This window comes from Heteronotia binoei, chromosome 15 (genome assembly GCF_032191835.1).
Source record: "Heteronotia binoei isolate CCM8104 ecotype False Entrance Well chromosome 15, APGP_CSIRO_Hbin_v1, whole genome shotgun sequence".
NCBI classification, from domain to species: Eukaryota; Metazoa; Chordata; class Lepidosauria; order Squamata; family Gekkonidae; genus Heteronotia; species Heteronotia binoei.
This window is the reverse complement of record NC_083237.1, coordinates 14,853,380-14,864,757: the sequence shown is the minus strand read 5'-3', so window position 1 is coordinate 14,864,757 and position 11,378 is coordinate 14,853,380. Positions and strand designations below refer to the sequence as shown.

At 40.6% G+C, this 11,378-nt stretch overlaps 1 protein-coding gene across 1 annotated transcript; it reads left to right on the top strand.

Annotated features, from left to right (window-relative positions):
• Positions 1-1,050: 1,050 nt before the first annotated feature.
• Positions 1,051-10,883, top strand: LOC132583119 (vomeronasal type-2 receptor 26-like). Its single transcript, XM_060254789.1, has 6 exons — positions 1,051-1,124; positions 1,561-1,852; positions 4,263-4,496; positions 8,168-8,294; positions 8,602-8,604; positions 9,919-10,883. Exons 1-6 carry the CDS (start codon positions 1,051-1,053, stop codon positions 10,881-10,883), a joined length of 1,695 nt encoding a protein of 564 aa, XP_060110772.1.
• The last annotated feature ends 495 nt before the right edge of the window (positions 10,884-11,378 follow it).

Here is an 11,378-nt window from a genome sequence, read left to right as displayed (position 1 = left end):
CAAGTGCAGTGTTTTCAGGCTGGACAATGTTTTGTTTGTTTCAGCTTAAAGAGTTAGAGACTGAGCGTGAAACTAGTTGATCAGAAAAGTCAAGGGATAGAAAAGGAAGGGTTTTTCATCTGCAGACAGTTCATAAGTATCTGTTAAAGGAAACTGGGACTGAGCATGGAGAGAGAACAATTCTTTGCTGTCAGGATGATTGTGGCCTTTCTGTTGCGTCTGCTGCTGTTGCTCCTTCAAGCTCATTGTAGTGCACACTCTATTATGTGCAGTCTGAATTCTCCCCTCCACATGCCAGTCCAGGATTATGATCAGAGAGGAGATCTTCTGATTGGTGGAATCCTAAACACATACAACTCCAGGCCTGACCCTGCTGACTTCAGAAATCATCCCAGCATGTGGGAAGTAATAGATCATGAGTAATTCTATTTTTCCAACATTTCAAATGACACATTAGGTTATGCTCCCTCTAAACTGCAGAGTCTTGTGAGCAAAAATTCTACTTTGTGAGCTATTGGCATTAAAGTTCTGAGCTACTGCATAAATTAGCGTGCTCTGGGGTCATCCTTCCTGAGCTAAGGCAAAAATGTGTGAGCTATAGACTAAAAATCTATGAGCTTAGAGGGAACTCAGCTTAGAAGGAACACTGGTTATAACCACAACAAACAGAAAATATAACTAATTTCCTTTTAAAAAAATCTCTCATCTATCCTTGTCTCCTACTTGGTTTGTTAATTGTACAGCTCTTTCCTTCTTTTTCTTCTTATTCTGATGTACTTTGTCTTAGTTCACTCTGTATGCCATTCATGGCTTGTTTGATTGAGTGTTTATTCCAGAATGCATGCACTGTTCCCAACAAAAAATTCTCTTTGTCAGCTCTCTCTGTTCCATACATAATTATGCAAACCTCTATCATCATGTTCCCCCCCCCCTCAGTCCATCCCTTTTCTAAACAGAAAAGTGCCAGCGTCTTCAGCCTTTCCTCCTAGGTTCTCCACCTCCCTAATCATCTTGGTTGCCCTCTTTGGTACTTTCCCCCACCCCTATGATATGCTTTTTGGAGATACAATAACCAGAACTGAAGATAGTAGTCCAAATGAAGAATCAACAGGATCTACTCACAAGTAAGCATGCAAAGACTTACAATGTAAAAAAAACCCTGTGTTGTTGAAGAATGCATGTATAACATCCTGAATATTTTTACTCTTCCTGCCTACATATCTCTTCCATATTCAACCAATTTTCTGTATCACACCACAAATGTGATTTAACGTTCACGTCAGTATTCACTCTAAGCTGAGATAGTGTTCAGCTAGCTCAGTTTTTTAGCCTCTGGCTCACACATTTTTGTCTTAGCTCTGGAAGGATGGCCCCAGAGCAAATTAATTTATATGGAAGCCAAATTGTTCACTCACAACTGTAATGCCAATAGCTCACAAAGTAGAATTTTTGTTCACAGAACTTCACAGCGTAAAGGGAACTTTGGTTAAAATTCCCCTTTTTATCTTCTCTCATGAAATAGTAAAAAGTGTGTGTTTTTTGTTTCATTTCTCATATCAGTATTTTGCCTGAAGGAAATAAGGAGGTCCTAGCCTTGGCCTATGCTATAAATGAGATCAACGTCAACCCGAAGATTTTACCAAATGTGACTCTGGGATTCCACAGCCAACATACCTACCATATTCAGAGAAGAAACTATCAGAACATCCTGAGAATTCTGTCTGGCTCAGAGACGAATGTCCCGAACTATATTTGTGATGTCCAGAAGAAACCAATAGCTTTCATTGGAGGACCAGACTCTGAAACATCTCTTCTAATGGCTGGCATCTTAACTACCTACAAGATTCCCCAGGTACAATTGGGCACTATAAAGTCCACTATTTTGACATATAACTATAGCCTGAAGTTACAGAGCTTGAAGAATAGTGAGTATACTGATACAAGAGAGGGTTGTCTATTTGCTGTTAGATAATGGCTGCCTGGTAGGAGACATTGAATTGAAGGAGGACAATAAAGCCAGTGGCTAACATAAGCAATATTAGAAATGGTCCCTAATGAATCTCAGTGCAATCCACTTTGAAGTGTGTTGTTGGGTTTGGAACAACGGATAAGTTAAATTGGACAGGTGGGTGAATTTTTCAAGATGAGGTGGAAGGTTAAGCCCAATTCTAAATGCCAAAACAATTTTAAGAACATTTCAGTTTTGAAGGTAACACTCCCCCCATTTAAAAAAACCCAACAGAAGCAAAACATGTGGAATGCAAGCAGAGTTCTAAATTACTGCCATGTTTCAAACATGAGAGCATGAGATAGCCTACATAGAAGAGACTATAAGAATAATATTGATGATGATATTGGATTTATATCCCGCCCTATACTCTGAATCTCAGAGTCTCGGAGTCGTCAGAATCTTCTTTACCTCCCCCGCCCCCTGCACAACAGACACCCTGTGAGGTAGGTGAGGCTGAGAGCTTTTACAGCAAGTGCCCTTTCAAGGAAAACTTTTATGAAAGCTATGACTGACCCAATGCCATTCCAGCAGCTGCAAGTGGAGGCGTGAGGTATCAAACCCGGTTCTCCCAGAAAAGAGTCCATGTACTTAACCCCTACTCCAAACTGGCTCTCTACATGTTCTCATGTAGATTATATTATCTGGGGCTATCCTTAAAATGTGTTTAGGAACTTCAGATGCTATAGAACGCTGCTGCAGCTAGGATGTTGACTGAAATGGGTCACAGTTTGGGTCAATTGGCACTGGCCTCCATTTTGTTCCCATGCACTTCTGAAGGTTGTGGCACACTATAAGGCTTGGAGCCTGACCCATATTAACTTTCCAGAATTTTACACTGATTTTCTGAGACCCTGCTTTGATTACCCCACCTTCTGAAGTTAGCTGGATGGCAACATGAGAGAAGGCCTTATCGATAAAGATGCTAAAATTATGGAACTCCATCCTGAAAGATATTTGTGTTCCAGAAGCAACTGAAGAATTGTTTTGGATAGCTTTCCCTCAGTGAGGTCTCCTTCCTGTTTAGCATTTACCACAATCTCAGACCATTTTTGAAATAGCAGCCCAAGCAACATCATTTATACTGGTATTCTCAGACCCATTTGGAAGATGGGCAATTATAATACCAACCTACCTTTGCAGCCTGTGTTGAGTAGTACTAAGATATGGCCTGTTCCTGTGCTCATCACTGTATCATCTGACAGCAATTCCACATTTTAAATATTGTCTGTGTAAATTAGTATTTCCTTTTGAACCAACTACCCACCAACTTCATTGGATGGCCTTGTATTTCGGCAGAGGGAGAAAAAGTTACCTTTGTCACCTGTCTCTACCCCATGCATAATTTTGTATACCTCTATTAATTCCCCCTTATTCTTTTCTTTTCTTAATTGAAAAGTCGCAGGGTCTTCAGCCTTTCCCCATGGGGAAGGTGCTCCAACCCCCTAATCATCTTGGTTGCCCTCCTCTGTACTTTTTCCCATTCGGCAATGTCCTTTTTTGAGATAAAGTGACAAGAAATGTGAACAGTATCCCAAATATTGCCAAACCATAGATTCATACCGCTGTACAATATCAGCCATTCTATTCTCAGTCCCTTTCCTAATAATCCCTATCAGAGTTTCATTTTAAGAACATAAGATAAACCATGTTGGATCAGGCCAATGCCCTATCCAGTCCAACAGGTGCCATCAGGAGGTCCATCCATGTGGCCAGGACACTAGAAGCCCTTCTACTGTTTCCCACCCCCCAATCACCAAGAATACAAAGCATCACTGCTCCAGACAGAGAATTCTAATAATTCGCTGTGGCTAATAGCCACTGATGGACCTCTGCTTCATATGCTTATTGCATCCCCTCTTGAAGCTGTCTATGCTTGTAGCCACCAATACCTCCAGTGGTAGTGAATCATTTTATTTATGAAATTTATATCCCACCCATCCCACCAAGGCAGGCTTAGGACCAGTTAAAAGCAGAATAAAATATAATGTATCACCACTTCAGCACACTGGATTGAAACTTTCATTGAGCTGTTCACAATGACCCCAAGATTGTGCAAATCACATTGTGGGGACAAGTCTTCTAAACAGCCACATTTTCAAGTAAATGGTTCATTATCAGCCCCATGGAGGAAAATATCTATGTATTTTAACTGATGAAATTGGAAACTGTCATATTAATCAGGTTAAATCATATGAAAAATATGCTAAAAAACAACCTTTTCCTGATGTAATAATAATTTCTTCCTCCTTAGATCAGTTATTGTTCATTTTCTATGGAGAAACATGATAAAGCCGACATCCCTTCCTTGTACCACACAATCCCCAGTGAAGAAGATCAGTACGATGGGATTGCACAGCTACTCCTGCATTTCCAATGGAAATGGGTTGGGATCATTGCACCAGATGATGATAAAGGAGAAGCTTTCATACGGGCACTGCTCCCAACGCTTTCCAAGAAGGGCATATGTTCCGCTTTCACGGAAAAAGTAAAAAACATTTTGTTGGTGCCCATGCTAAAAGATCTAACACCACACTATTTGAGATTGTCTTTCTTTTTAAACACAACCCAAACTAATGTATTTGTTGCATACTTTAACAGTCCATCTATGGTATCTGTGCTGTATTTATTACAATTTGCACAAAGCCGAGAATTATCTATAAATAAAGTCTGGATCATGACAGCCCACTGGGACTTCGTATCAGAAAGATTCAGAATGCATTTTGAAAGAGAAGCCTTCCACGGTGTATTGTCATTTGCAATTCACTCCAAAAAAATGCTCGGATTCCATTTTTTTCTGTACTTTCTCAGAATCCGCTATAGAAAGCTAGATGGCAAGTTGATGCTCTCCTGGAAGCAGGTATTCAACCATTTAGTATATTACATCAATGCTCGGAAGAAGAACCCAAAGAACCTTCCAGGACTGCATTCTGAAATGGAAATGCCTGGCCAAAGTTACAGCATCTACATTGCCGTCTACGCCATAGCACATGCTTTACATGCCATGTACTCAGCAGGACAGAGACAGAGAGCAATGATAAGGAGAGACACAAAGTCATTCCCACAACCATGGGAGGTATTGTATGATTAAATGGGGTGCTTTCAGAGTCTGCATTGCTATATGCTTAATGAAGATTCTGCTGTCAACAGAGATTTGTTCTCAATGGTCGTTTTCGCACTCACCTCCAGCCGGGGCGACCCCCCTCTTCACCGCGCAGGATCTGCGCGGATTTCGCACTAAATGCCACGGAGCAGCCGGAAGAGACGGAAACTCCGGTCGCAAAAGCCGCGCAAACGGAAACTGCTTTTTGACGGTTTACGTTTGAGCGGCTTTTGCGCCGGGAGTTTCTGGCTCTTCCGGCTGCTCCGCGGCATTTAGTGCGAAATCCGCGCAGATCCTGCGTGGTGAAGAGGGGGGTCACGCCGGCTGGAGGTGAGTGCGAAAACGACCATTGAAATGGATGGCACATTATGAAGGATCTTGCTGAAGGATCCAAATAAGCTCCAAATGATCTTGCACTGACATACCATATATACTTGTGTATCACATATCAATTTTGTTCATTCCCCCCTTCCCCAATTTAGCTCCATCATTTCCTGAGAAGTATTTCATTTAACAGCACTGCTGGGGAGAAGGTCTCTTTCAACGAAAATGGCCAACTGACAACTGGCTTTGATATCAGAAACTGGGTTTATTTCCCAAACAAGACCTTCTTAAGTTTGAAAGTTGGAAGGATGAATCCCCGGGATTCGGGAGACAAGGAGTTAATTATCAATGAAAACAGCATAGTATGGCAAAGCATCTTCAATGGGGTGGGTATCTGACTGTACCTTATAAGGCACTGAGCTCCCACAGAAAGCGTTCCAATTCCAGTTCTGATTCCGGGCAATCTCTCCTGCTGTTTGGGATTGATTCTATTAGGAGTGGGTTTCTTTTGTAAAGACTTTGAATTTTGTGAGTGGGAGGTGGCATGGTATAAACTAATCTAATAAGAGCTCGGAAGAGAAACAGGGTCAGTACTTGGATTGGTGACCCCCTAGAAATACTTTGCAGAGAAAGACAATGGCAAACTACCTCTGCTCCTCACTTGCTTTGAAAACCCCACTGTACTTACATAGAGACACGAACGTGCTGCCTTCATAGAACACTGTTTGGAAACACAGCATAGTTTTAAGTTAATATTTCCAGTTGAATTTAAGACCTTTGGTCATAGAAACTAATAAAGGAAATCAAAATGGAAATGGAGAAACTAATAAAGGAAATGGAAATATTTCTGGGGTTTTATAACAAACTTCTGGAGAACAAATTAGGGGAGTCATGCAAGACAATGCAGTTTTAGATCATAGATTAATATTAAGGGACTCACAGTACATATTCTTGACTCAGTAGTCAATTCATCGAATATCAGTGACATTTTACTCTTTCTGATCAATGAAGTTCTCATTTCACTGCCAATGTGATTTATAATATTTATACTGGCAGTAGCAGAGTGCAAAATTCTCCCCATATCAAAACCATTCAATTCTTGCAAATGAATTTCAGCTTCAAAATTATTAAAAGACTGATCCTTTTTAGCCACCTTGTATACAGTACGGAATATTTTATTGGTAATTTCCTTCTCTCTTGCTAGTGACTTCAGACACACAGTTTTGAGCTTTTCTTTTCTTTTTTTCCTTCTTCAGTTATTTTAACTGCAGCTTTATGACCAGCACTTTCTCTATGGCCAATTGTCTGTTAGCTGTTGTTTCCTATATTCACCATAAGATATTTTTTCATAATTTATCCATTCTTTAAAAAGCCACATAGCCACATTCTTGCCTGTGCATAAACATCCAACATTATTGCACACTGAGCAACCTAACTTGCCATCAAATCCATTCTTTCATTTTGCAGTTGTTGAACTGGGTCCAGAAGCTTTCATTACATTCTGAGATGGAAGTGGAATGCCCTGAGTCACTTGTTGAATTTTGATGTTCCAAACCTGAATTACTGGGAGTTGAAACTCCAGCTGTTAAGATTGAAGAATCCATTGATGTTGGTTAACAATAATAAATCACTGTCCATGCTTACATTTACTGCTGCATCCCAAGAAATCAAAAACAGGATGTTAGACATTGAGTGCGTTAGAAGTTGAATAGTCTGGCTGACAATGTCTGCTCCCCTCTGAGCTTTGAGATTCCTCTCAGCACAGGAAGGATGGTTTCTTACCTATCATCTTTGCAGGTGCCACAACAACACAAGACATTTTCTCTCGCTAGGTACAATGCTGTGACCTCTACCATTCTTCATGGCAAATTAAAAAAAATAGCCTATTCAGCTGGATACTGCCCTTGTAAATAAAAATGTGTGTTGAGTCAATTACTCATGTTCTCCTGCACTGCCATCTGTATACGAATCTACGTTATACATATTTATATCCTGTTTTAGCCAGTATGATCAACTGCTCTGATACACTTAAGGTCCATAGACTCCTGAATGATTTTTCTATCAATGTTACTGAGAGGTCAGCCAAGTTCCTGTGCTCTGCTCTAAAGTTGCACCAAAGGATTTCAAAAAAATAATTTCTGTTTATACAAGTGTACATGAAAGTTGTGTTTCTATCCTGTTTTACACTATTTTAATACGTACTGTTATATTTATGCCAATAAAGACTGACTTGACTTGAATAATAAATTGCTTGAATAAACATTGTAGCCTCAGTAAAATGGTCCCAAATCCTTCTCATGGTTCTCAGTCATCATGTGGTCAAAGAAGCAACACACAAAGGTGACAGCTCCCCCCAAATCTGCAGTGCTCCTTCATCTGAAGAAGCCTGGCAATGCTGCTGTTGTCATAGCAAAGTGGTTCTTACCTCTTACCATTGCAGAGCAGCTGCTACTCAACTTTAGGTTGTTTCCTCCCTCACCAAGGACCAGTTTGAAAGAACATGGAACTTATTCATTTAATACTAGTATAATAATAGAGATTTTATTAACAGAAGCATTTCCTTGACATTATATTTGTCATATGGACGCTCATTTTTCATGTCTTTTATGTCTTTTCTGTTACTTTGGGATGCCACTTGAAGAAGCAATCCTTTCAGCACTGATCAATACTAGCCAATGAGACGTTAACTTACTAGGCATCAACTAAATTCTTTTTTACATTTCTCTGTTCAGGTGATGCCTTCTTCTCTCTGCAATGAGAAATGCCAACCCGGTTACAGCAAGAAAAAGCAGGAGGGGAAACCATTTTGCTGCTATGATTGTATTGCATGTCCAGATGGAAAGATTTCAAACAAGACGGGTAGGAGACATTGTTCTCTATAAGCCCCAACCTCAGTGCCACCACATTGTTTTGCTTATTGAATGCCCCATCTTGTTCCCTGTACTTGACTCCCACTGTGTTATCTGATTGAGTCTCCAAGAGAAAGGCAAACTGTAAATATTCAAATGCTCCCACACAGTCTCCTCATAAGGAATGACATCAGTTTGTTAGACAATGAATTGAGATCCTAGAGCCTCTTGCACAATATAGCCCACTCCAGAGATTCTGTTATAAGCACTATGAAGGCCATCTAGCCATGGCTCAGACTTTATTCAACTGGCCCCAGTTGGTCTGATATTCAGGTAGCTGACCTAACCTTCCTAGATCATCAGCTGTCCCCTTTTCCCAGCCTGCAAAGATTTATTTGAATTACTACTTCCTCCTAGGGACATATCTTCCTCTGCTTACCCCAAATTCAAATATACCAATAGGAAACAGGGCCCTGCACTCATCATCCAATACCACATCAGATCCAAAAGTGGCAAGAAATATGTGCAATAAAATAATTCCAGCACTCAAGCAGAGGCAATTCAAAATGCATTTTAAAAATAACCAAAATGCTATACCTTTGGTAGCAGGTTTTGTTTCTGAACCTCTGCCACTGCTGAAATTTGCACTGCCATTAGACTTCTTTGACCGCTGAGATGACAGAACCAACCCCCTTCAATTGCTGAAATAACAGAACACTGCATAAGACCAATTGCCTTCAGACAAAACCACACCAGGCCATTCTATTGTAAATAAAGTTATTAATCTTGCCTGCATCTTCCATCCAACCCTGTCCTGTAGTCCTATGACTTCACTACAGATGCCTTTCTGACTCTAGTGAGAACCCTGAACCGTGTTGCGTAAATCTTATCTTATATCCCTCCAGCTGAACTGCTAGAACCATAGATGAAATAATCCATCTTAATATAAAAGAAGGCTACCTGATCTAGCAACCATCTTGCTGGGCATTCCCATGTAGGAATGCCCATTTGTTGGAATCCTCTTGTGAGCAAGGTGATGAATAGCCTCTTGACTAAAATCTCCAGAGCTCCAGAGCTCCCCAAACCCATGATGAGGAATAATTAGCTCAAGTTTTCTGGACAATCACTTGAAAACTGAGGATCTGACAATAGAACTTTCCCTAGGAACTGAAGGGAATGTCATCAGCCCTCTGCTCAGTCTTTCTCAGACTAGCTTGAACTGGTACACTGCTAAGGTAACTTAATCACCATACCTACAGTATATCTTTCAACAACTTGACAAGCCCCTATGTGGACTTCCGTTTTCCCCTAGATGTTTACTATACCACTCTACTTCCCTTCTCCAACAACCATATAATGCCATAGATTGTTGTTGGAGAGCAAGCAAGACTGCAATTCTGAGCTGATTAATGAATGGAAACATTTCAATTAATGAAAAATGGGTGTTGTCTATGTAGGTCCCGTGAAACACAATATAGCCTTTTGAGTACCAAAGGGGAAGCCCTTCCTCCTTTTCCCCCAATGATAAAGACGGGCTGGACACAACCCATAATATTAGGACAAGTAGCTTTGTGAGAAAGGCACTTCAGTGAGAAGTTATGCTTGACTTAAATGGTCCCTGTTCTACTTTTCAGATATGGACGATTGTTTCAAATGCCCAGAAGATCAGTATTCAAATAAAGAGCAGGATCAATGCCTTCACAAACGCTTAAACTTTCTTTCTTACTACGAAATGTTGGGCATTACTTTGTGTCTTTTGGCCTGTTGTTTGGCAGTGATCACTGTGCTGACACTTGGAATCTTTATCAAGCATCAAGACACTCCCATTGTCAAAGCTAACAACCGTGATCTCTCATATGTTCTACTAACTTCTCTCTTCTTCTGTTTCCTCTCATCACTATTATTCATTATCCAGCCTGGGACAGTCATCTGCCCTCTTCAACAAGTGGCTTTTGGCCTCATCTTCTCAGTGGCTATCTCCTGCGTTTTGGCCAAAACCATGACAGTGGTTGTGGCTTTCATGGCCACTAAGCCGGGATCCAGGATGAGGAAATGGGTGGGGAAAAGACTGGCCTTCCCCATTGTTGTTTCGGGCTCCCTCTTTCAAGTAGTTATTTGTATCATCTGGCTATGTACTGCTCCACCATTTCCAAATGTTGAAATGCACTCTCTTGTTGAGGAAATTGTGATGGAGTGTAGGGAAGGATCCGTTGTCATGTTTTATTGTGTTCTAGGCTTCTTAGGATTGTTGGCTTTGGTGAGCTTCATTGTCGCTTTCTTTGCAAGGCATTTGCCTAGCACTTTTAATGAAGCCAAATTTATCACTTTCAGCATGTTGGTCTTTTGCAGTGTTTGGCTATCATTTGTTCCATCCTATCTGAGCACCAAGGGCAAATATATGGTAGCTGTGGAGATCTTCTGCATCCTGTCTTCTGGTGCTGGATTATTAGGTTGCATCTTTGCTCCTAAATGTTTTATTATTATCCTGCGGCCTAAACTAAATAGCAAAAGTCATGTAATAACTAGGCATGGTGAGGAGAAATTGACCAGTAAGGAAAGCTATGATATCAATTCTAGAAAAACCTATGTTCCCAATTAACCGGGACAGTCCATATCTCCCCACCCAAAACTCAACTAGTCTTATTCAGTTTGCTCACAATGTGTGCATAGGGAACTTCGTGTGGCTTTTCTTTTAGGAGTAAGATAGCTAACAGATTTGCTTTTCAGATGATGGCCTCAATGTTCTTAAAGGAAAAACTTCTTGATGCAAACTCTGTAAAATGTGGCTCCCCTCTTCTCAGCCAATCTTCTCTCAGATAGCCCATGAACAATTGATGTGTTAATATGAGAAGATAAGCTGATGTTGAAAGGAGAAAGATAATTGTTGGGGAGTCAGATCAATACTTTAGTTTTTTCACATCAATGATCCAGTATGAGGAAATGGGTGATGAAAAGGCTGGCTTTCCTCATTGTTGTTTCTTGCTCCCTCATTCAAGTGGTTATTTGTATTGTCTGGCTAAGTACTGCTCCACCATTTTCATATGTTGAAATGCACTCAGGAAATCGTGATTGAGTGTAATCAGGGCTTTTTTTG